We start from the raw sequence: 26,079 nt of genomic DNA, 5'->3' as shown, positions 1-26,079 counted from the left end.
ATATTTTTTTCAGTTTAATTAGGGAGAGAAGTTTTTTGTTACCTTTATGGAGACTTTTCTATGAGAAGAAAAAGCAGCTTTTTGTGTTTTTAAATTTTGTTATGAATAGCAGTCACCCGGGGAACTTTGCTATTGTGATTTTTTTTTTTTACAAGCCTTCCCACAGCTTATTGGTGGGTTACGTTGACTTATGGGGTATCGTTTTAAAGATGAGTTGTCAAAAGGTAAAAGTTTTTATTTTTAAAATTTTCTTTATTTCTGGGAATAGAGATTTGCTTCTTTTCTTTTTGGAAGTGCAGCATTACTCTTCTGTTTAAACTTTTTATGGGACTACAATTGTTTTACAATTTGCTTATCTTAGCATGGAGGCATATGTTTGATATTAATTTGAACACTTATTTTCTATAGTTTTATGTATTACAAGGAAAAAGAGTTTTTTTCTTTATAGCTTGCTTATAAGAGTATTTTAGCTCGAAAAGTAAGGCATTTCCTCCTCCCTCCCAACTGGTACTTTTCTCTGACGATGATGTTTTAATGTTGTTCTTTTATATCGGTGACGTGCGGCGGGAGCTGCGGCTGGGCTGTGTCGGGATCGGCCTCATGGGTGGCGTCGGGTTTTCTGCGCGGGCTGCAGGGGTCTCTGCTGTCGGGGGGCCTGGCGGCAAAGTCTCCACAGCGGCGGGCAGCGCTGCTCCGCCCAGGGTTCGGCAGCCACCCCCCCTTCCTGCCTGGCACCTGCTGGAGCCGGCCCGGCCAGAACAGACCGGGGCTGATGGGGCGGGCGGGCAGGCAGCCCGGGAAAGGAGCCCGGAAGCGGGACAGGGGCCCGACACCTCCTCAACGACCGGAAAGGCAAGAGAGAGTTCCTGGGCTTTTTCGTGTTTACCATGTGTGTTTCACGGAGCCGTGTCTAGCTTCTCTGTGGTTCCACAGAACGTCAGTTACACAAAAAGATTTATATTAGTTCTCTGAATTTCCTCCCGTTCTAAACCATGGCAGACAGGCTGAACTTGAACGTGCCTCAGAGCCCAAAGCGCTGCAGGCGCCGGGTGCGGGCACCCAGCGGCGCATGCAGCCTGCTCCGGGGCCGAGGCTTCTCGGGCTGCGCTCTGTGCCGGGAGCCGCTCCGTGTGCCCAGGCAGGAGCCGCAGCGGCCTTGCCGTCTGGGTTGGAATTTAGTGCCAGCCTTTTCTTTCCTCCTCCTCCCTTATTTCCTCTTTTCAAATTTAAATCGGCCTCAGATTGCTCCTTATTTCCTTGCTTTCTCACCTTCCAAGTCCTGTTTCCCAGATCTTGCTCTTTCCTTATACCCTTGATAACCCTATCCCCACTTGAGGCTGTGTTGGATCCTTGTTTTTCTGCCTTCTGGAACTCGGGCACTGGAGTGCCACAAGCCTGCAGCCAGATTGCTTCTCATTCACCTTAAATTCAATGGGTGTTTTTGGTTTTGTGGGGTTTTTTTTGTGGGTTTTTTTTTTTGTTTTGGTTTGTTGTTTTTTTTTTTTTTGTTTTTGTTTTTTTGGGGTTTTTTTTAGTATTTTTGGAGATGCTATATGGAAAAGAGGAGAACAGTAATAGGTTGGAGCACCACTGGTACAATAATTGATATTTTACTCTTCCTCTTTTCCTTTTAAAAATACTTGTAGGTAAGAAAAACTTTTTAACTGTATGGTTTGGGACAAACACTCTTTTTTCCCTTTCTTTGGAAGAGATATGCAAGTCCTGAGACCCTGGGCCAATGCTCCCTGCATTTTATTTATGTTTTTACAATTAAACAAGGGGCTGATAAGATTGACAAGGAATATGCCACTCAGGAGCTCCCTGGGCAGCAGCCTCCAAACTCTTTGGGTGATGCCAAGAGCAGTAGGGTGTGAAGGCTGCTTTCCAGTGTGAGATTAATCCATAATAACCTGTTCACTGACATCAAAGTCACTGCTTAGAAGCCACTTGTTATTTCCCGAGGTGCAGGAGCTGGAGGGTTTGACAGAGCCTGGGTAGAATGATGAAGAATATTCCTGTCAGATTTCTGCTTCTCTCCTTGTGCCAGCAAGAGGAACCCATCCTCGTTAAGGGTTTTGTTCCCGTGTGACAGTGTGCAGTTCAGAGCTAAAGCCGTGCCCAGCAGCGTTCATTATTCAATCTGCGCTGCCCCCTCAGCCGTGTGAGCTCTGAGCAGTGCGCTGGGCAGTGGGGCCGAGCCAATTTCGGGCAGTCGGGCTCGGAGCTCCAAGGGTTTGGAGTCAAGAGCGGAGGCTGAGCTCCGTCTGTGGTCAGAGAGGGGAGACACCTTCCTGTGCAGGGAACGCTTTCCCAGCCGGGTTTGCTCTCCTGACAGCTCCAGTCTCGCCTCTGCAAGAGCAGAGCACGCTGTGCCCCCAGGGCTTTGCCGCTGGCAGCACTGGGAGAGATCCTGGGAACACTTAACATTGCTCAGATCTAACTGTGCTTAATCTTACTAACACTAAAATCGTATTCAAATAAAACAGAACCGAACTAACAATCAGTATTCTTAGAAGTTCTGAGTACTACAAAATGTGACTTATTCTGATGCTATTACTACCAAAACGCACTGAAAATGAAATAAGAATGGTTGCAATAACGGCCTGATGGATTTACTGGAGGGATTAGAAAAGTGTGACAAACACTTTGACCCTATGTAATTTAACATTGAGAAAAACTCATGGTAGCCACAAATTTTATGGAATCATAAATTTACTAAGACCTTATAAAGTGCAATTGCACTGAAAGAAACAGCAATGTAGAATTTGGCAAAGTGTGCAAAAAACCGGGAGCTTCTCCAGATAGTATTTAGTGTAATAGCATATCACCATTCTGTTAAAGAAATTCGATTCTGTTGTGCTGCACATGATAAAAATAATGAGGCACTGGATTTACCACTTTGAATCTCTCCAGTAACAATTCTCAGAGAAATCAGAGTTCACGAAAAACACAAGACTAACTTTAAAGCAGCATTTCAGCACATGATTACGGCATTCTAGGACACGTTCCGTGAGGCTTCAGTGCCCAGGGGCACGCAGAGCCCTTCGGCAAATGCCGGGGGTTCGCCCCGCCGCAGGGCTGGGGAGCCACGGGGGGCAGTGAGTTCGCCCGGGGCCAAGCGGAGCCGCCGGGCAGAGCCGAGCCCCGGGAGCGGGGAAAGCGGCGGCGGCAGCGAGGGCAAAGCCGAGCGGGGAGAGCCGAGCTGGGACCCGCCCGGGGCTCGGAGGCGGCTCCAGCCCAGGTGAGACCCGCGCTCGGTTGTGCCTCGCCGCGGGCGGAGGGGGCTGCGGTGGGGGGCGGTCGGGGGTACTGGTGAATTCCTTGTGCCGGGTCCTCCCCTCGACAGGTGAGGAAAATGGAATTCACTGCTTAGTGTTTTTGAAAGGTCAATAATAGTAATGGTCATAATAGTAATGGGATATAAAAGGGAATAATACTTAGAGCACTGGGTGCTCCTGGTCAACAGTGAAAGAACACACCGGGGTAAACAGACAATGTTCTATTTATTCTGTTACCTCGCTGAAGTACAAATATTTAATGGTATTTAATGTATTATTCAGAATATTTTTTGAACTTTCTGATATTTTCATATCTTCTTTCTCTGCCTTCTTCACACTCTTATCTGTATAACATCCTGAGTGTCCCATCCATATATTTTATTTCTTCTTGTGTCTCCATCCAGCTGTTTCACATCCTCTGGATAAGATTTTAGTATGTTCTCTTTAATTTTAACATAGTAGTCTCTAATTGTTCTCTGGTGCTCTGGTTTCTGTCACCGTTATTTTATCTCTTGGACAGATTGGTCAGTGGATGGCCTTACACTGTTTTTAGTCACAAAAAAGTCTTTTTCACATTGTTTTCCTCAGGTCTATAACACAGTACATTCATCACACTATCATGTCCATAGGTGATACATAGACACTATATTCATAACATTACAATTTCTATGGGCAATATGGTGTCTACTTAAGATGATAGATTATATTATACTAACATGAAGCTAAAAAGAGTTAGAATCTATACTATATCTAAATCATTATACTCACTAACAACGTGCATAGGCTCATGCAAAAATGCAAAAGCCAAAATTACCTGGTCATTTTTGCGCTCTGTGCCGGGAGCCGCTCCGTGTGCCCAGGCAGGAGCTGCAGCGGCCGTGCCGGCGCTCGGTGTGCCCGGGCTCCGAGGCGCCGGGGCAGGGAATCATGCGGGGCACAATGGTGAGCAGCCCGGGGCTGCTGCTTCTCGCCCCTCGGCAGGCGGACTCCGAGCCGCAGCTGCCCCGGGCCAGCAGCAGCCGGCAGCTCGCAGGCGCTCTCAGCGCCCGGCCCGGCACGGAGCTGGGCTGCAGCGGCTGCAGAGCCACAGGGGCCGCGGCTGCGGCCACCGCAGAGCTGCCGGGGGCTGCGCTTGTCTCCGCACCTGCTGCCGCACCTCTGGGCAGCGGCGACAGCGCAGCCACAGCTGCCACCGCCCTCCTGAGCCCCCGCACGGCCGGCACCAGCAGCGACCTCTCACCGTGTCCCTTTCAGGGTGCCATCAGCGCGGCTGGAAGCTGTTCCCGAGGCCGAGCTCCCAAAGGATCTGCCAGCAGCACTCCTGATGTCTCCAAAGCAAGGTACTGTTTCTTCTGTCTAGAGAGATGGCGCCTGTGAGCAGAAGAGTGAACTCCTCTCCACGGGTGGAGTTGCCAATGAGTCCCGGCATCTCTAGGAGGGAACAGCAGCCGCGGTTCCACACTTGCCTGGGGCCCAAGAAGCCTCTTGGCATAAGCAGGGGGATGGCACTTGTGAGTGTGCAGTGAGTGCAGATGTGGAGAATGGATTCTGCACCAGGGATGGGAGTGTGAGGGAGCCCCTGGCTCCCCAGGACACAGCAGCAACCAACAATGAACACAAAAGGAGCCTCAGAAGATTCCTGGGTGAATGCAGAGCCACCTCTGTGGGCTCTAGGCAGGGGCCCGTGTCCCCTCCCAAGGCCAGGGCTGGCAGGTGTGTGGCTGTTTCCCGATGTCTGGAAGAGGCCTCGTGCTCTGCTGGGCCCCATCCGTGGCTGGAAGCAAGAGCCCCAGCTGCCCCCAAGGCTGTGCAGTTCTCCTGCTGCAGCCTGTGCCCACAGCTGTGTCCCTGCCTGTGGCCAGGCTCTTGGCTCTCTGGCTGCCAGCTGAGGAAGGCCCACACTGCCTCAGGGCTCCCTGCTCTGCTCCCTGGCCGTGGGCTGAGCAGATTTCAGGGCCGGCTCTGCTTCTGGCAGCCAGCAGCTCTTTCCTGCTCCAGGTGAATGGTTCAGGTGCCATCCCGTGGGCACGGCGGTGCTGATTCTGCTGCTCCTGGTGCTGGTGCTGGCTTTGGGGGCGGCCTTGGCTGTGCTGGCAGGTAAGGGAGGGGCAGCAGCCTGGGCCCAGCCCCTCGGGGCAGAGCGGGCTCCCTGCTCCCTGCACAGGGGAATCCTCAGAGCTTCTCCTCTTCCCCCTGCAGCACCACAGGTTCCAGTCACACCTGCGACTCCGCTGTTGGTTCTGGGCTGTCCCCATGGCTGGATTGGCTACAATGGGATCTGCTACTACTTCTCACGGGATTACAGCACGTGGGAGCAGGGTCAGGAACGGTGCTCCGAGCTCAATGCCTCCCTGGCCATTGCCCAGGATGAGGAGGCCATGGTGAGTGAGGGGCTGCGGGCGGTGTGGGGTGGCTGAGGGCAGCCTGGGGGCGCTCCTGTGCCGGGCTCGGTGCTCGCAGGGCCGGGGCTGCAGCCCTGGGCCGGGGCCTTGCAGGGAAGGAGCCCCGGCGTGCGGGGGCAGCCCCGGGCACGTGTCCCCCCGAGGGGCCGGGGCAGCTCCCACTCCTCTCTCCTGGGCAGGATTTGCTCTCCCGCCTCCGCGGGAACGGCGATTTCTGGCTCGGGCTGCGCAGACGGGGCGAGCGCCTGCACTGGGGGGACGGCAGCAGCTACAGCTCCCGGTGAGTGCCGGGGAGCCGGGCAGGGCCTGCGGGCACAGGGGCACAAGGGCTTCCCCTGGCAGCCAGCGCTGCCTCTGCTCCTCCCTGCAGGGCTCCTGTCCTCGGCAATTCCCAGTGTGTGTACCTGGCTGACAGGAGATTGATTGGTGACAACTGCTCCAGTGAGCGGCCGTATGTCTGCAGCAAGGCCCAAGCTCCCCTGTAGCAGGGGCTGCACAAAGAACCTTCTCCACGCTGGGCAGTGCCAGCTTCACCTCTGAGCCCAGCACAGCGCTGTCCTTCCTCAGCTGCGCCCTGTGCCTTGCACTTCCTCTCAGGGTCACCTCAGTGCCTCTGCATCCCCAGTGCCAGCGCTGGGCTGGGGCTGCAAAGGAAAAGTCTCTGCAATCCATCCTGGCACCGATGCTGCCTGCAGTGAGTGCATTGCCCGCATTATATGTGGGATACTGTTTTTAAGAAATTGTTCTTTATCAATTACAAAGTTATTATTGTATAAATTCTTGCATGTGGCTGGCCCTATGTAATTTTGAAGTCTGTTTTAGGTGACAGATGTATCTCCACTGGTCTAAATACATGTACACTGGTACATGTCTGTTTTACCTTTCTCTTGGTGTAATGTAATATTATATATCTTGTTTTAAAGCTTTAATGTACATATGTTCTCTTAAGTTTTGTGTTGAATTTAATTTTAGGTTATGACTAAATTGTTAAATACAAACTATGCTATGCAAGGTTCTTTTTTTAAAGAAAGGGCTTTCACTGAGATAGCAGCCACAGGACATCTCAGTCTTTCAGAGAAAAAGAATTCATTGTTCATTATGAACTTCTTGCTGTCTCGAAGGCACTGTCAGGATTCAGAGGAAGAAGCTGAAGATGACCAGAGGGAATCCTGTGTTTGAATGGAATTTATGCATCATGTATGAGTTGTATGACTATGCTACAGGCTATTGTTTTTAAGGGTTAATCCTTTGTTAACAGGTGTCCTTTTTCAGACTCGTGCTGCCCAGAAAAAGGTACCCAGTCATGCCTGAGTCTTTGTGTTTGTCATGTCATATTGTTCTAATTCAAGTTGTCCAAATTGTTATTACTGTAATTGTATTACTGTTTTTATAACCATGTTATCATGATTAAACTTTTAAAAGTTTTAAAAACAAGTGATTTTTCACAAATACTGACTTGCAAAACAAAAGTTAGTACATAAATGCAAAAGCCAATACCTATATTTGTTATTTCTAACATTGTACAACAAGCTCAAATGGGAAATCCAAATCACCCTGGGCTCCCAGAAATCATCACAAACTGTCCTGAAGGTGACACTTCTGGACTGTCCTTGGAAGATGTAAGAAACAACCCTCACTTTTAAGATCTTAAAGGTTTTTTAACCTTAAAAAAAATACAACAGAGGAAATAAGGAAAAATTAAGGCTCTGGGGGTGCTTTGGAACACAAGCAGCCCTGTGCCCATTTACAAAATGGATGCTCTGCCTTTTATACCCTCAGCCCCTCCCAGAGTTTTGTCAGTCAGCTCCTTCTCTGCCCTCCACAGGTGGAGATCACTTCCTCCACCTTGATTGGAGCTCAGGTGTTGTCCTGTGGCCCCTCCTGGTAATGAGCCGGCCCTCCCCAAATGCCCTGGGAACTGAGGCTGCTGCAAGGGGGAGGGAAAGGGGACTGTGGGGAGATACATAACAGTAGCAGCACTAATCATCTACCAAACTTCTCTTAATGTACGTGTAATATCTGTCTCTTAATTGTGAGACCCAACACCTACATCATTCATCTATAACAAAGCACACTTTTCCATTCCTATGAGCTTTCGGCTCAAACAATTAACTCTCATTTTCAACTGAGATAATCAACTCTTCACAAGAAAAAAAATTTAATGATTTATACTTGTATTTGTTGATGTGGGCAAGGAGAGTGGGAACAGAAGGAAAAAAATCTCAGCTTTTCTTTGCCACACTTATTTGGAATGGACAAAATGGGATGACTAAGGTCTGATGTGCCTTTTTTACTCCCATCTACCGTGCCCATGTCGCTGCTACTCATAGCAGGTGGCTCTTAGTGGTGAGTACAGAGGCCAACTCAGTCTTGCCTTCTGATTCCTGTTGTATTAAAAGACAGCTGAGCAGTGACAGAGGCCTGGGGTGCCTTTCTTGCCCCCACCTTGCCATGCCTATGGGATTGCTGCCCACAGCAGAGCTATGGAATCTTCTCGGTGTTGAACACAGCGGCCAACCTGGTCTTGCCCTCTATTTCTTGTTTCACTCTGCTTGTTGGTCCTTAGGGAACTGCCCCAACACCTCTGATGGTTCCCTGTGTGCTTCCCCTCAACAGATGCTTGTGATTTTCATCTATTAAACAGGACAATTACATCAATAAATGATAAAGTTCAAACTCCCTGCCCAAAGTGTTAGTTAAACAATCTTCAAGCTGGTGGAAGCTTGACTCCACTTTTCAGATATCTTCAGTCTTTGGTTCTCTCTCACCTGCTCTGCATGTTACAGTCTATTCTTTGGGTTCTCTCACCAGCCTTTAATTCTGTTGCCTTGAGTCCCTCTCGCTCTGGGGTTGGCACAGCCCATTCAGCTCTCAGGTAGAAGGATCCTTCCAAGCCAAAGGGATTTCTGAGGCAGTCCCAGCCTGCAGCACCTGGGTGCCTTCAGGCCATCCATCCAAAAGGAAAAGTGGCTTCTGGACCCTGAGAGAGCCCAGTGATCTGTAGGAAGGATGTAGAAAATGACAGAAACTTCATGGTGAATTTCTCCCCGGCAACTGCGATTTCTGACCAAATTAGGAACCAGGAGAAAACTCTTTCCTGTCATTGAGATGTCTCCATAACATTACCAAGAGGGACTTCTCTCCCTAAATGAACTGAAGAAAGACTATTTTAGAGGTAGTAAACTAAGTGGAAATTTTCGGTTTTGTTTCTTTACATTGTCAGTGTAAAAGAAAACGTTGTGGGAGGAGGAGAAGTTTTAGAAGTTTTCTACAAGGTTTGCTTTAATTCTTGCTATTTTTTTTAATTACTATTAATAAAATTTTCTTTATACCGTTTTAAAGCTTTAAGCCTGCTTTAACTTTGTCCTAACCTTATCTCACAGTAGGCAATGAGTGCACTAGTGATTGATCAGCACCAAAACCACTGCACAGTGCACTGTAAGACTTGGGTTTTTCTGGGAGAGGAGGGAGGATCAGAATCTTACCAAAGCTTTGCCAACTTTGTGTCCTCTCACAGAGAATAAAATGAAAGTGACTACGCTGTTATAAATGAGGTCCCTATATGTCTAATTTAATAAACGACAAAATTAGAATTTAGCACCAATTTTAATCAAGCAGCAATTTTATATAAATTATATAGTCAAATATAATCAAGCAAATATAAAATAATTTGGCAGTGGTTCGGATAAAGCATAAGCAAAACCAATTGATCAGGGTACAGGGAGGGTTTTTCTCGTCCTGCCTCACGTACAAAAGGCAAAAGGATCCAAACACAACTTATATACTGTATGCTAACACATACTTGTAATTTCCTGTAAATCCTTTCCTCTTTTTGGTTATTGAAATCTATGTCACTGCACTGCACAGTGCATGCTCCGCCTGTTGCTGAGGGGTCTTTTGGCTTTTCGGGGTTCTCTTCAGAGGAAGGCTCACTGTCTTCCTCGCTGCCCTCTGAATAACCTGGCAGGTTGGGCTTGTGCATTAAGCTTTTTGCTATATAAGTCACCATTACGTTCCATCTACGCGTTATTATTTCATAGATAAGACTGGTATTTCAGATTCCATACTTGGAATCGTCCCAGCTTTGCTCATCCCAAGACCAATTCTGTTTTAGGATATTGTTTATCTCAATAGTCCATCCTGTATCCTACTTTCTCATGAACATCTGAAAACATCTGTTTCATGACAGTAATAACATATCCTTTTCCTCTATTACTTTTTAACAAATATTTTCTAAAATATTGATATGGTTACAATTGTTAGCACGAACCATATTCATTTAGCACAACTTCTCCCATTTTCTCTTTTGATCATATTGATTCATGCTTTCTATTAAAAGACTGAATCTCAGTATCATCTACATCCCCAAAAATCCAGGTTTTCACATTCCCTCATTTCTCTTTTTGATTAAATTTAATATGTGGTATTTCCACTTACATAACACAGGAGATAAAAAATAGTCTAGGCAACAATTCCAATAATGAGTCCAGCTAGTTTAAGCCACCAGATTTCCCCAAAGGGGTTCTAACTTTTAACAGGTACAATTAGCTTCTTTGATCAACACTTTTCCATATTTTTTTTTGTTTCAGACAGCATTTTAATGTGTTATATTTTTCACAAACTCCTCCTTTTTCAGCCATTAGATAGTCCAAGGCCAGTCTGCTCTGATAGACTGTTACTAGCAGGTGCATGCTTTGTTGGGTAGCTGTTTTGTTACAACCAACCTCAATTACCTTTTGCAGTCTTATCAAATGATATAACTTATTGTTTGGAGTTCTATATCCTCCAGATCTGTTTTGAGCCCAAATAGCCAGATCATAAAAGTTTATGATCCTTTCTGTGTGCCATTCATTTTCACTCCATTTACAGCTGCCCCTAATCAAAAGGTTTAGGTTTGCCTTGTTATTGCCCATGGCTTTATCAAGTGGGGCTTTCTCCAGTGGATTTCCCTTGGACCAGGGCAGGGTGCAGGAGGAGGGTTGGACAACTCCTAACCTACAGGTCCCTTTCCATCTCTGGGGTAACTGACTGCACACTCACTGTCCACAAATCCAATATAGCCCATCAGGGGCCGTCCATGTTCTACTTATATTGTCTGGTTGATTCCAGTTGGTATCTGTATTTTCTATGGAATGGTAAGGGCCAGCTACAGAACTATTATACCAGCACATATTAATTTGATTGTCACTTGCAATAGTTTCTCTTTGTTGTTCTCCAATACCCATCTGTTCTGTTTGACTACCAGGTCATAGTTCTATTATCTGAATTTACAATTAAGGTAGATTCACAGGGGGCATGTCCCACCCCTTTGGTATAGTTCTTTCCTTCTCAAGTTATACAAACTGCTCCAATTACCTGGTGACTGAAAGTCCACCCTTCAGGCCATTTTATTTTCTCAGAAATTTGGGTATATTTCCCTTTTCAAAAGTGTTCTGGAGCTAGACGTTCGCCCTTCCATGGCCATCTTTCAGCCGTCTGAGTTCCCCCATAAATCCAATCTTGATAAATCCAACTCAGTTGTGATTTTTTGCATTAAGTCTACAAAAAGATTTCTACATGAGGTTGGCAAGTCCCAGTCACTGTCTTGCTGCCTTCATTGGTTATACAACACCCTTGGATTTTTCCCTTTATTCTTACCTTGCTGGTTTTGTTCTGAATTTCCCCACTCTTCTCTTTTTGGGAAATAAAGGAATTCTCCCTCTGTGGGGCAGTCTGGGCATAAAGGTGTCCATTGGCCCAATCCGAGATTAACTCCCCCCCAATAGGCTCAGCCATTTCTGTGGCAAGTTTGTAAACTTGTCTGGTTGTAACATTGGGACTGTCCCCTATGAGTTCGTAGCATTTATTGCAGGGGTTGCAGATGCACAGGGTACCAGGATCCATGTCAGGAGCAGGTACCTCAGGAGTCTGGACTCTCCACCTCTCTCACGGCCCCTTGGGCTGCAGCCAAGGACTGAGATTGTCTTCTCGGGAGCAGAGTTTGTGTCCTGGAACCTCATTGCTGGTACCATTTCTGCTGAGCCAGTCTCCACTCTTACCCCTTGGATACAGTGATTATAGCACAGGATACTATTGCTGCGTGCACCCCTCAATACAATGATTATAGCACAGGATACTATTTCTGTGTAGCCCACCTGGGTGCAAGGATGATGGCACAGGATCCTTACAGTCTGGAGGCACAGCCCTATCGCTTTCCCTGGGTTAACTGACAGCTCTTTTTAATCAAGTAAAAGGGGCATCGGAGATGTGCCAACCACAGGTAATGTTTTAACACTCTTTTCTATAAAATAAATACTAAAATTATTTAGTTAAGCAATAAAAAAAATTCTTACAAGATCTGACTGTTTGCTTTGCACTCTGAAGTTGGGGATAATTACTAAATAATCTTTGCCACCTGTAAACACACCTGCAATGCCCATCTATCTGTAGCAGAAACAAATCTATGGTGTGACTCATAGATTTCCTTCCCCCAACAGCTATCAGTGATAACACAACTATCTATCACAGAATGGCACACTTCTCTCTTGCCTGTTCATAGGCTATTACAGCTAAAACTTGTTGGTCTCTGTCTTCTATTATTTGAACAGCTCCATGAAATGTTCTATCTCTATTACTTAAAGGTGTTCCTATGAAATCACTGAAAAGGCATGCTATTGTAAGCTGGTCACGTAAGCGATTTAAGCAGGTTAAACAAAGCAGTTGATTTCCCCCTTCTTCTATTTTGATTTCCTTCCCCCACGAGTTAAACTGTACAGACAATACAAGCCCACGGGGCACAGCCTAGGCCATGCCCAGCACATGTCCAGTGCTCTGTTTCTTTCTGGCCCTCTGCTGCAGGCATTAGTCCCTGATCCCAGTGTCTCAGGAGACATTGAATTGATTCTTCGTGACGTTGTTTGGTCTCCAAACACAGTGGGGTTACTCAACCCAATGATTCCAGAATTGATGGCAAGCTGGTGTTTGAGCAAAGGTTAAAATTTCATCTAAAAAATTACCAAGTTTTTCATCTGTAGTCAAGCTGTTTCTATGTTCCAACTGAGCTCACTACTGTTTGACTTATCAGCGTGTTTATGCTCCAGACACAGCTCTGATGGTGGATAACCTCTGCCACAATGTTTATACAACCTCTCCTTACAATAGTCACATTCAAGTAACAAGTGTAAGCAAGTAGTTACAAGCTTACAATCAGTAGTGTGTATAAAAAAAAAATTCTGGTTGACATAAACTATACTTTTTAGCCAGCCTTTGGTACACATTGCACATTTTCCCTCTGCTGCAACACAATTACTTTGATAAACAAAACAAATAACACATATCAAACACTCACACACTTACTTTGGCCAAACTACATAAAACATACATTCATTCCTGTAAAAACTTTTACCCCAAATTATTTGGCTTTATAATTTCAAATTGTAATCCAAATCTTGGAATAATATGCTTCAACAAAATTTTGGCTACTGTTTGAGCTGGAGCCCAAGCTGCAGTGAATGCTTTTACCCACTGAGTGAAAGTGGGTAAATTAATATATATTTCCACCTGCCCACTCTGGGTAATTGGTAAAATCAATCTGGATCCTTTTGAATGGCCTGTATACTCTATAGCAGCCCCCAGAAGGATGAGTCCTCAACACTTTTTGTTCACTTTTTAACATGTGAAACATCCCTGAGTAATTTGTTTTCTGATTTCCAATATTCCTATATATCCATAAAATTTAAAAAAATGATCACAAAGTGCTTGTCCTTGTGAGGACGGATTCTTCATTTTATCCAGGGCTCTTTTTGTGTTTCAGTCCTCATTAAATAGAGCCCATGACACCCCTACGCCTCCTGAAACCTCTTTTTCTCCTACTTCCTTTTCGTGCAAATTTTCCACAGGTGTCCCTTCTCATGGCAATAGAAACAGGTGGGTCTCGGGTCATTAGGGGTAGAATTTAGATTACCCTGATGTCTCAATGCTTTTGTGAACCCTTCTGCATTTTCCGCACTGTTTTAAAATGTTCTCTCTCTCTACTCCTTCCCCTTCCCCTGTGCTTCACCCTCATATGTTGAGAGTTTTTTGCAGATTGAGGAGTTCTTGCTAGACAGTGGCCACATTCAGCCCATGCACAATCCAGCCTGCCTTTACTAATGGACAATGGACACACTCACAAACAATGAATAATGGACATACTCAGAAATGGGGTCGGTATATCCTTGAAAAAGATACAAGAAGAAGAGTCATCAGGGCTCAGTGAGTTTGTCAGCAAGTTTGGCAAAGTAAGAAAAAAGTGAGCCATGGGTGGGCCAGATGACCCCAGCAAGATGTGTGAAAAATTAGATGATCCAATCAGCATTCTAATTTAGGCGCGTGAACAGCTAGGATTAACCAATCGTGTATTAGCGTGGATAGTAGAGATGTATTATACATATAGTCATTTTAGGGATAATAAATTTTGGTGCACTGGATCATATTGGTTATGGTGTGATGTCCCTGAACCTCTGCACCCTGCATTTCTGGTGGAGAACGTGGGCAGGCCCAATGCTGTAGCACTAAAGGGACTCGAGGTCGGCAATTTGGCTGCTGTGCAGAGGATCAGAGCCAACCCTCCAGGAGCGGAGAAGCCGTCGAAAGTATCCTCACTGCCCTGGGGAGAGGAAAAGGTTACTGGAGCTCCAGTCGTAGATGACTTGAGTCTCACCCTGATCAAAGTGAGCGGCTGGGGAGGAGATGGGGTCTGAACAGGAAAGGGAAGGTGTTCAGAAACTCCTCCAACATATCCTCTCCAAGCGAGAACTAAAGTATGATGCTTCCAATTTGAAGAGACTATTGCAATGGGCTTGGGACCATAATCTCATAGCAGGAGCACAGGTTCCTTTTGTGATTTCGACATGGGAAATTGTGGGGTGGATGTTGTGGGACTGCATTGCATCCGGCGGGAATGAGGCAAATATGCTACCGTGTGGAAAACAATCATTGAGGTGTCACAAGGCTTAAAGGCAGAGAGGAAAGCTGCTGCTGCAGCTTGTGCAGCCCTTGCCTCTGAGTCAGAACAGCCTCAGGCATTTCCAGGAATTTCAGTTCAGCAACTGTTTTCTACCACCTTAGATATTCCCTCACGCAGCCCACAACCCCTCAGCTCAGAATCGAGCATGACACCGACTGCTCCTCCAGCTCAGAGTGGGAATGAGGAAGCTGCTGCCTCCTTGTGGGGGTCAGCCTGCAGACCAAAGGACAGTCGTAAGTGGAGTGAAAAACCTTCTTTGGGGGGATCAGTCTGCAGAACAAAGGACAGTTGTACTCAGAGTGAAGAAACTGTTGATAACATAATTTAGAAACTAAATATACTGTAAGTGAAAAGGATAAAGAAGGAGGTGTTATTATGAATATTATTTCTATCAAAGAGGATTTAAAATCTTTAGTGGACAATTTGCAAAAATTGGTAATTCAACAAAAGGATTCAGTTGTCCCCAAAAGAGACTCTTCTTTTGAGAAAATAGGCTTGCCATTGATAGTAGATTCAGACAGACAACCAGGAAAGTGGTTACCACCCTCTCAGTTTGTCTCTGAGACAGCATTTGAGCCGGTTAAACAAAATACTCCCTCTCATGCTGTAAAAAATGTGGAATTAGAGTCAGAATGTGACCCTGAAATAGAAGCAGCTCAGAAATGAAAGTGGAAGGGACTTATTACAGAAGCTGTTGTAGAAGGGACTTTTCTCTCAAACGACGTAGAGGCATTTCCTGTAGTGGTTAACACTGCAGCTAGAGTTTGGGAACCTTTCGATTGGAAGATTTTAGAAAGGTTAAGAGCTGTAATTTCACAATTTGGTTTAAAATCCCAACTTGCACAGTCACTTCTGCAGTATATTTTTACATCTAACACATTAATTCCCACTGATGTGTATACCCTAATACGACTTATAATGCCACCCCATCAGCAGGCGATGTTTCATAAAAGCTGAGAGGTAAAGTGTGCTCAGGAAGCAGCAAGACCTAGAGTGCAGGGGGATCCTCTGTATGGTTTAACAGCACAACAGTTACTTGGCCAAGGGCCCTGGGCTACTGCCACTGCCCAGGCTAGGAGCATTGCTCAAGTCTTACAGATGAGCCAACAACTGGCATATAATGCTATCCTTGCACTTGCAGATGGGTTACACACTAAGTCTTTTACACAGATTTGCCAAGGAATGAATGAGGACTCTGATAAATTTGTAGACAGATTGCATGAAGCTATCTATGATCATCCTGATTTGGATTCAGACACAAAGGTACAATTGTTCAATATGTTTGCTTTTGACAATGCTAATGATAAAATTCGGCAGATTTTGGGAATATTAAAGAAGGGAGATGATGTTGCAGACATGCTGGAACTTATGGCTAGAACTACAGAGAGAGAAAAAGCAGCCTATGTAGCTGCTGCAGTCCAGGATGCAGTAAAACCACTGTTTTCTAAACTGTAAAAGAGCTGAAGGAAAGAACATTAAGTGCTTTGGATGTGGTAAAATCAGACATGTTGGGAGTCAGTGTCACTCTGCAACTATGAAAAAAAAAATAATTCTTCTATCTGCAAGAAAGAAACCACAATACTAAAGAATGTCGGTTCCAGGGAAACGGGTCTCGGAACGCCTTCTCTCCAGGTGTCACAAAACAAGTACAGAGAGCTGCCTGGAGAGCTCAGCCTCCCACGGAGGAGGAGATGGACTTTACTCACTCAGATCATCAACTACTGGCAGCGCTGGAGTGGATGTGGAAACCGCAGCGGACGTGACCGTCACGGGCTCTGCTGTGCACCTGATAGATGCCAATGTAAAAGGACCCTGGGGGAATGGGCTTAATGCTTTTCTGTGAGGGAGATCATCTGCCAGTAAAAAGGGATTGGATGTAATTCCTGAGGTTATTGACGCAGACTATCAAGGGGGTGTTAAAATTATGGTTAGAACATTTTTCCCTCCTGTATCTATTCCCAAAGGTTGACGAATTGCTCAGCTTGTTCCTTTTAAGTCTTGTGTCCCCTGTACAGGCTACAAGGAACGGGGAACAGGAAACTTTGGTTCCACAGGTAGACCAGAAGTATATTGGGCCACAGACATCACAAGAGGTAAACCAGACAAACAGGTAACCCTGACACATCCTAATGGTGATTCTATTACAAAGAAACTCATAATTGACACTGGAGCAGATGTAGCCATCATTTCAAACACAATATGGCCCGAAAATTGGGCATTGGTAGATCCTGCTTTAGGCATTGCCAGTATTGGAGGGACTCGGGCAACTCAGATGAGCAGGGAAGCAATTACTTTTACTTTCCCAGATGGAGTGAATGTGTCTACAAGGCCTTATGTCATGCAAATGCCGGTACTTTACTAGGTTTGCTTGGTAGGGATCTGTTAGGCCAGTTGAAAGCTACCATTGTCACACAGCCTTGTAAGGATCACATTGCCACAAAGGTTGCTACATTGCATGCACACAGTCTGATTGAGGATGTTCCAGTACAATTGATGATCATCAGTCAGAGCAAGGAGAGTGACAGTTATGCCAAGCATCCTTTTGCCTTGATTTATCAATGGGTTAAAACTCGGGCTAATCCTTTAGTTATTTTGGAATGGGTATTTTTACCTGTAAAACAATCTAAATCTATTATCACTAAACTGGAACTTTTTGCTCATTTGATTATGAAGGGCAGAGAGGGAATATTGGAAATCTGGGGACATGACCCATATGCAATTGTAGCACCATTGCCTAACTGGTATCTTGAATGGGGAATTAGGCATTCTATTCCTTTACAGAAAGCTTTGGCTGGATATGATGGTAAAGTTCACAATACTTATCCACGGTATCGGGTGTTATCTTTATTGGAGCATCAGCGTCTGAAGGACAAACCCTGGAGATCTGACTGTCCAATGTCTGGGCAGACAGTATTTACAGATGCAGGTAAAACGTCAAAAATGGCTGCCTGCACTCAGCAGCAAGACAAAGTGTGGAAAAATCATGTCATTTTTGGAGAGGTAAAAGATACATTGCAGACATTAGAATTGATAGCTGTTGTTTGGGCTTTTGAAAACTGGAATAACGTGGCCATTAACATTGTTTCCGATTCCGTTTATGTAGTTGGCTGTGTCCAAGGCCTTGAAAGAGCAGTATTTAAGGAAGTGAGTAATGAGCATTTGTATTCCCTTTTAAGCCAATTGCTTAGAAACCTAAATCAACGATGGCAGGAACACTTTATTACTCATGTTGATAGTCATCAAGCTCTCCCTGGTCTGTCTGAAGGAAACGCTCGAGCTGATCGGTTGGTAGCCACTGTCTGGCCAATGCCAAACTCTGATAAATTTCAGCAAGCTGAAACTTCCCATGCATTTCTTCATCAATCTGCAAAAATGTTAGTTTAAACAAGTTGGTATTCCCCTTACTGATGCTTCTGGTATTGTGCGATCCTGTCCTGATTGTCAACGAGATGGCATTGGTTTAGGTATGGTGTTAACCCTAGGGGTATTCAACCCTTGCAATTATGGCAAATGGATGTAACTCATGTAGCAGAATTTGGTCAGAAAAAGTTTGTACATGTTTGCATTGGTACCTATTCTTGTGTTATATGGGCTACTCCCTTCACAGGTGAGACAGCACGTCATGTTGAGAAACATTTGTACAATTGCTTTGCCGTATTAGGTATCCACTTAGAAATAAGACTGACAATGGCCTTGCTTACTGTTCCTTAAGATTCAAACATTTCTGTAATTTATGAAGTATTCAACATAACACTGGTATTCCTCACAATCCTACTGGCCAGGCAATTATTGAGCGTGCCCATCAGACATTCAAGGGCATGCTGCAAAAAATAAAAGGGGGAACTACAGGGTTATTCCCTGAGGAAAAAACAGCTAAAGCCATTTTTGCACTATAATTACCTCAGAACAACAGGAGATAGGGATGATCCACCTATTCTTGTGCATCATGCTCTCACACGTAATCCAAGTGAGGAACTGGCTAATGGTATTCCAGTCATGTTCAAAACTCCAGAAACAGGGGTGTGGGAAGGACCAGCGACAGTAAAATTAAGAGGAAGAGGTTCTATGTGCTTACTTACAGATAAAGGCATTTGTTGGATTCCAGCCATGTGGGTGAAGCCCTATCTGAAACCATCGTCACCAACCCATGCTGTGCCCAGAGGCGGAGAATCGGCAAAAGCACCGATTCCAGACAGCCCTGAATCCGATTCTTCAACACCTGACAGCTGAACAACGGTCAGAATATCTACCAAATTTGCTGGAGTATGGTAAGGAAGCACAAGTAACTCCACATAGGCTTAATACACGTGGGTTAGATATACACAGACTTCTTTTACCTTCACTTTCATCACAAGTTGTAAATCAGATAGAATATATTTGTTATCTGCATGGTTGTGCATGTAAGCCATGGCTTCAGGTTCATTGTATAAAGTGTAACCTAAAAACTTGGCGACAAGTTCATCAAGAACATAATTTAGCAGTGGTTTGAGGGAAAAAAGCAAAAATTTAGGCCTATTAACCTAATATGCAGTAACTGCTCTTACACACTTAACACCACTACCCCAAGAGCAGCATTAGCTAAATTTTTAGGGCATAACTCAGGAGCATGTCAGAGTTTTCTCCAGGATGTATCTTTGATAGAAGTATATGAGCAAGATTGTTCCTGTGGGTGCAGTTTAATCTTGCTTTAATTGTTATAGTAAACCAAATTGTACTAGAGAGGAAGATAATAGCTACTGAATGTGGAGTAGGAATAGCAATACCACAAAGACACCACTTTAGAGATTTTGAGTGGTAATAGGCTAAAGCAATTTGGGCAAAGTGCAGGCGTGATTGATGACAATGTCAACAATGGCAGCAGTCTGGCAAATATTGACAATGTTACTCAGTGCAGTGATAAAGGAAACGCAGGGAGTATACAACACAGAGCAGCGAGATAACACGTGGGTTACATGAGCTAACAGAACAAGGCAAGAATCTTTCTGCTTATCTCCAGCTACACCTTCTGATCCATTTCACACCTATTTAATTGGAATTCCCTTAGACTCAATGGAAGGATTTGAAAATTGGACCAGAGCTCAAATTTATGGCATCTTAAGTAAGGCCTGGTCAAATTGGTGTTCTAATCAAAATGCGATGAACACAGAAACTTGGTGTGAAAAACAAAACAATCCCTAGAAATCCTTTAGGACCTCAGGCATTTACAATCACTCAAGGTTTAAATTCTACAAGTCAGGAACCACAGGAATTGGATATTTTGGGATCAGTGCCAGGAAATTATCGTTTGTTTCTTTGAGTACTACAAGGGTAAAGAGCTGATTAGGGAGAAGTCAGGAAAACCTGGAGATGATAGCACTTGGATATCTCCTATTTCTTCTTGATATTACAATACCACAGCATACTGTGCCAATTGGACATGGTCTGTGTCCCTAAAACAAAAATCAGCAAGGATGTTACCTCCTGGAGTTTTTCTCATTTGTGGAGATAGAGCTTAGCCTGCGATTCCTCAGAAAGCATGAGGAGGACCGTGCTATTTTTTATTTTATATTTTCAGGAAATTGACACTGTTTGCCCCTAGCATTCAACAGATGCTTCACATCAGGCACAAATTCCAACATCCAAAACATAGTGTGCATCTATTAGGCTCAGACTGTAAGGATAATGTAGAATTGTAGAATAGGCCTTTGGTTATACTGGCATCACTTTTTACACCAGGAATAGCTTCCTCACAGGCCCTTACACAATTCAAACAACTGGCTTGTTGGACAGGAAAACAGATTAACATTACATCTGCAATACTGAATGAGCTCACCACTGATGCAAGTAGCATATGCCACACAGTGTTACAGGATAGGGCTGCTATAGACTTTTTGTTGCTAGCACAAGGAGAAGGATGTGAAGATTTTGAAGGGATGTGTTGCATGAATCTCTCTGACCATTCTGAATCTATTCACAAGAAGCTGTCATTGCTTAAGGAGAATATGAAAAGGCTCACAGTTGTTGAGAATTCTTTTGATGAGTGGCTAAAATCCTGGGGAATAACAGGCTGGCTCAAGGACTTAGTAAGGTTTGGTATTATGATACTTTGTATTCTTGTTTCAATTCTGCTTATACTGCCTTGCTCACTACACTGTGTAGAGAAAATAATTGACCGTGCTTTTAAAACAGTCTGGCTTGTGCAAAAACAAAACTGGGAAACTGTTGAGAGTTTTTTGCAGATTGAGGAGTTCTTGCTAGACAGTGGCCATATTCAGCAGAGGCACAATTCAGCCTGCTTGTACTAATGGACAATGGACACGTTCACAAAAAATGAATAATGGACATATTCAGAAATGGGGTTGTTATATCCTTGAAAAAGATGCAAGAAGAAGAGTCATCAGGACTCAGCAAGTTTGTCAGCAAGCTTGGGAAATTAAGGAAAAAGTGGATCATGGGTGGGCCATATGACCACACCAAGACACGTGAAAAATTAGATGCTCCAATCAGCATTCTATTTTACATGTGTGAACAGCCAGGATTAACCAATCATGTATTAGCTAGAGATGCATGGACAGTAGAGATTTATTATAAATAGAGTCTTTTTAGGGATAATGAATTTGGCTTCACTGGATCATATTGGTTATGGTGTGATGTCCCTGAACCTCCATGCCCTGCACTCATACACATACAATGTTTGCACACAAACAGTTCCTGCACTTTTTCTACAACTTTCTGAAGCTCTTCCTCTAAATTTTCCTAGCCATCTAATATGCTCATCACGTCTCCCCAAGATCTAGTACTGGGGTTCATTTCTAAAAGCTAATGCAAACCTCTTAAAAATGTTGCAACAGTTAAAACTTCACTACCATGCCCAGGGGACTGTCCCAGAAAATTGCTCCCACACTGTTCAGAAATCCCGTTGTTTCTGGGTAACCCTGCGAGCCTCCCTCCTGAGCACTCGCTCCCAGGTACAAGATGCCACCTCCCTTGCCCTCGTGTCTGGCAGGTAAATAACCAGGAGTTCCAGGCACCTGGGAAATCCTCACTCACTCTTTTCACTCGTGGTTTAATCCCCTCTAATACTTGCTCATCTCTTGTCACCCACTTGCTCCTGCCTGATTCCACTCACCCTGACAAGCTCCTGCCTCTCACTCTTTCTGGCTTCAGTCTCCACAATCCTCCTTTCTCACTTCCTAAGCCCTTTTTTTATTACTTTTGCTAAAATTAAACCACTCTCACCCACCCTTTATACATGCATGGCACAGCTGGGTCAGCTCATCTGCTCACCCCCTTCTCACAGGAATTACAAAGCCTGGTCAAAACCCTTCACACAACAAAACTGTCGCTTCCTTCCTTAGCCAGGACTGCGGAACCGCGACCCTCGGAGGTGCCCACTCGCTCTGTGATGAGGTCACATCTCAAACTCTCACACAAACACACAAACAGCAGTTCCCACTCTCTCTGTGACTAGGTCACATCTCAAACTCTCACACAAACACACAAACACCTCTCCTTAGCCAAACAAGCCTCCTGCAGGACTGCGACTACCATGGCCCTCGGAGTGTGAGGTCATGTCATAAGCACCCCACACATACACACAAACACAAATGCAAGCACACACCTGCCTTCACCCCACCTTGGGATACTCACAGTCTCCTTTTCTCAAGGATTTTTGTGCACACAGAAGTTTTATGGGTGCTCTCACCTTTAGCTGGCACCCTTAAGACAACCCCTTTGGGGCTTCCTACTGCTAGCTTCTTTTGCTTATGCTTTATCAAAATTGGAACTCCTTCTCCAAGGGAGTCTGGTCTGACCTCAGAACCACCTAAAAACTGGTGTGCAGCTCCTCCCCAAGGCCAACTGTCCTTCCCAGGGCTGGAGTTCCTGGGTTTGGGTACCAAATTGGAATGAATGAAGTCCCTATATATCTAATTTAATAAGCCACAAAATAAAATTTAGCACCAATTTTAATTGAGCAGCAATTTTATATAAAATAATACAATTAAAAATAATCAAGCAGATGCAAAAAAAAATTGGCAGTGGTTTGGAGAAAGCATAAGCAAAACCGATTGATCGGGGTACGGGGAGGGTTTTTCTCACCCTGCCTCACATACAGAGGACAAAAGGATCCAAACACAACTTATATACTGTATGCTAACACATATTCATCTGTACTTTCCTTTAATTTTGATCCTTTAAATCTATGTCACTGCACTGCACATGCTCTGCCTGTTGCTGAGGGGTCTTTTGGCTTTTCGGGGGTCTCTTCAGAGGAAGGCTCACTGCCTTGAGGTGACAGCAGCAGCCGTGCCCGCTGTGTCTGCCCGGGAGCGGAGCGGCGGCGGCACCGGAGCCCGGCGAGGCGGCGGCGGAGCTCGGGAGCGGCTCCAGCCCGGGTGGGACCCGCGGTCGGTGCTGCCCCAGCTCGGGGCTCGCTGCGGGCGGAGGGGCCGCGGTGAGGGCCGGGGGGTTCTGGCGAGAAAGGACCTTCTCCACGCTGGGCAGTGCCAGCTCCACCTCTGAGCCCAGCACAGCGCTGTCCTTCCTCAGCTGCGCCCTGTGCCTTGCACTTCCTCTCAGGGTCACCTCAGTGCCTCTGCATCCCCAGTGCCAGCGCTGGGCTGGGGCTGCAAAGGAAAATCTCTGCAATCCATCCTGCCACGGATGCTGCCTGCAGTGAGTGCATTGCCCTCATGACACAACGAGCTCCAGTGGGAAATCCTAATTGCCCTGGGCTCTTGGAATCCACAAACTGGTCGGAATGTGGTGACACTATTGGACTGTCTGTGGAAGAGGAGGAAGAACCGCTGACACGTGCTGAGGAGGAATCCCTCTTGAGGCATCAGGCACCTGAGTGTGAACTGACTGTGAACAAGGGTCTCTCAGCTGCTCTCTCTCTCTCTCTCTCTCTCTCGCCTTCGGAGGAGGATGGTCAGAGCTGCTGCTTGGGGAAGGGAATTCGCTGCCACCGCCACAACCCAGCCCAGAGCTGCTTCTCCTGCTGTGGCGCTGCTCCGAGCTTTGGCTGCTCCGGAGCTGCGAGGAACGGATTTGTACAGAATCTTTAAACATTGATCACACGGTCTTATATATCTGTATGCAAATATTGAGATCAGGTGTGTTGACTTAGGGAAGCTATGGAATAGCTATTTTATTGTTGAGAGATTGAATTAGAAATAAGTTTTAAAATATAAAAAGAGTATATAAGAGTGAATATATATATATGTAAAAGATGCTTTATAAAAACAGTAGATATTTTAGAGAATTAGAACTTTGATAGATGCATAGTAATAGGACTATGTGAGGTACGAATAGAGGTGATTGGTGTTAGAAGTAGTAGCAGTATTGTGTGCTAAAAGCCAATAGCTTGAAAAACATTTATAAAGTATTGCAATTAGGAAATAAGTTAGCTTTTAATAGAATAACGTTGAGTTTTATATTTCTCATGTTTCTTTTTTATTGAGACTGATAATAAAATCAAATATTTTAAAACACTGCTCAGTTACCCCATCTTAATAGAAACGAAAAACCCCAACAAAACAGTACTTCCATTATAAAAAACCCAATAACTGAATTATCTTTCGAGCACTTAAAAAAACTCAAAATACTTTTTCTTCAGTGCTACTACAAAGAAACAAGAGCCTAAAGAATTAGTTCTTCTACAAAAAAACCCAGTAAATACTTCCATCTACTACACCTACTAGCTCATCTCAAGCAGAAAGCAATATTATCTCCTATTACACAACATCGAGCAAGTTTTAAAAAACATAATCATGCACAAAATATCAAAGCAACCTAAAGATGTTTCTAAAAGGCTTAAAGCTCTAATCGAATCATATTCTTATAATATTAAAAAAACACGTAAAAAATTTACTATCTTAAGTCCAAAAGCAGTTTCCAACTATAAATAATACTTCTGCCTTCACCTTCCCTCTGAGACCCAGTTAAACTCAACCTGTACAACACTTTCACCATAAATCAAAACCATATTACCACAAATGTATTCCCTCCGTACAAATGAGGTAATAATTAGCTTATTTAAGCAAATTGCAAAGCTTTCCACTTCCCCGCTCTTGTGCGCAGCCCCTGCGCGTCCCCAGCCGTGTCTCCGAGCCCTCCCTCCCTCCAGCCCTGCCCGGAGGCCCCGCAAGCCCGAGCGGAGCCGCGCTGCCCCCGGCGCTGCCCCGCAGCCCCCGCCGCTCTCCCGGCTCAGCCCCCGCTGCCATCCCCGGCCCGCCCGGGATCTCCCAGCCCTGCCCGGCCGGCAGCGAGGGCAGCTCTGCCCGGCTCAAGGAGCGAGGCTGCTCCGCCAGCGCTGCACAAACCCGAGCTCTGGCTGCGGGAAAGAGAGCAACGAGAGAAAAACCCGCGATTGGCAAACTCCTCCATGGGGAAATGGAGCAGGGCACGGACTCTGGCTCAGAGGAAGAGTTTAACCCGTTCCATCCCAGCCCCGTGAACACACAACGGCAACTGACGGATTGGGGTGAGATTGGACATAAACTCAAGATAAAGATTTTAATTCACCATATAGAAAACGCCTTGCTGTGCCAGTTCAATATAATCCTCGGTGGGAGCATATAGCACATTGGGATATTGGGATATTAAGAAAAGCTTTTAATGACAACAGCCTAAACTCCCCGTATTTTCATAACGTGGTGAGAAGCAGATACGATTCTTATCACCTCACACCTTCAGACTGCTGTAACATTTCATCTGTAATTTTAACAAACTCACAATATATTCTATGGGACTTGGAACAGCAAAAGCATCTTCACAGATTGATGGAGAGCTCTGCTAGAAGTCCTAAAGCCCAACTAACAATCAGTCAATTAGCCAGAGATGCTCCAAACCATAAAGCTGAAGACCAAGCTGAATCCCTTTCTAGAGCAGGAATAAGAGATATTGGAAATGTACCCAGAAAGACTCTTTTAACTGTACAACTGCAAGAACCCATGAAAATGCCGATTCTCTGATTCAACAAGCCACAACTAAACCTTATCTTGCCTTTTTAGATTGCTTGGCACAAGCAGTTCAACAGCAGTGTCCCAAGGAAACAGCACATCCTCATGGAATTAAAGCCTTGCCTTTACTGATACAAACAATAAATGTAAAAGAGTTCTTTTACCACACCAGCCACCAACAGTGCCACGAATGCTCTCAGCTTGTGGTGAGCTCAGCCCTCCACAGCACATCGTGACCATACAAGCTCCCACACTGGGGGAACAACTTACAAAGTCCCAAGAATCGCTGGGAAATAAATTCCAAAGAGTTACTGAGGCTCAAACCAAAACTATTGAAGAAACCCTCACTGCTTTCCAAGTAGAGTTCATTAAAGAGCCATATTTTACCTGTAAAAAACTCAGTCATTTCAAAAACGACAGTTCTGAAGGAGAGAAAAATACAAAATTACCTAATACTTACCCTCAGTACA

The 26,079-nt window shown here is 45.1% G+C and overlaps 1 protein-coding gene across 1 annotated transcript; it reads left to right on the top strand.

Annotated features, from left to right (window-relative positions):
- The first annotated feature begins 4,642 nt into the window (after window positions 1–4,642).
- LOC128944875 (killer cell lectin-like receptor subfamily F member 1) lies at window positions 4,643–6,165 on the top strand. The gene is made up of 5 exons (XM_054288337.1): window positions 4,643–4,651; window positions 4,714–4,921; window positions 5,277–5,659; window positions 5,860–5,960; window positions 6,051–6,165. Exons 1-5 carry the CDS (start codon window positions 4,643–4,645, stop codon window positions 6,163–6,165), a joined length of 816 nt encoding a protein of 271 aa, XP_054144312.1.
- The last annotated feature ends 19,914 nt before the right edge of the window (window positions 6,166–26,079 follow it).

Source organism: Melozone crissalis, unplaced genomic scaffold (assembly GCF_028551555.1).
Source record: "Melozone crissalis strain CALT ecotype California unplaced genomic scaffold, PUWL_Pcris_2 ptg000062l_1, whole genome shotgun sequence".
Lineage (NCBI taxonomy): Eukaryota > Metazoa > Chordata > Aves > Passeriformes > Passerellidae > Melozone > Melozone crissalis.
Note: the sequence above shows the minus strand (reverse complement) of the source record. Positions and strands in the feature narration are given on the sequence as shown.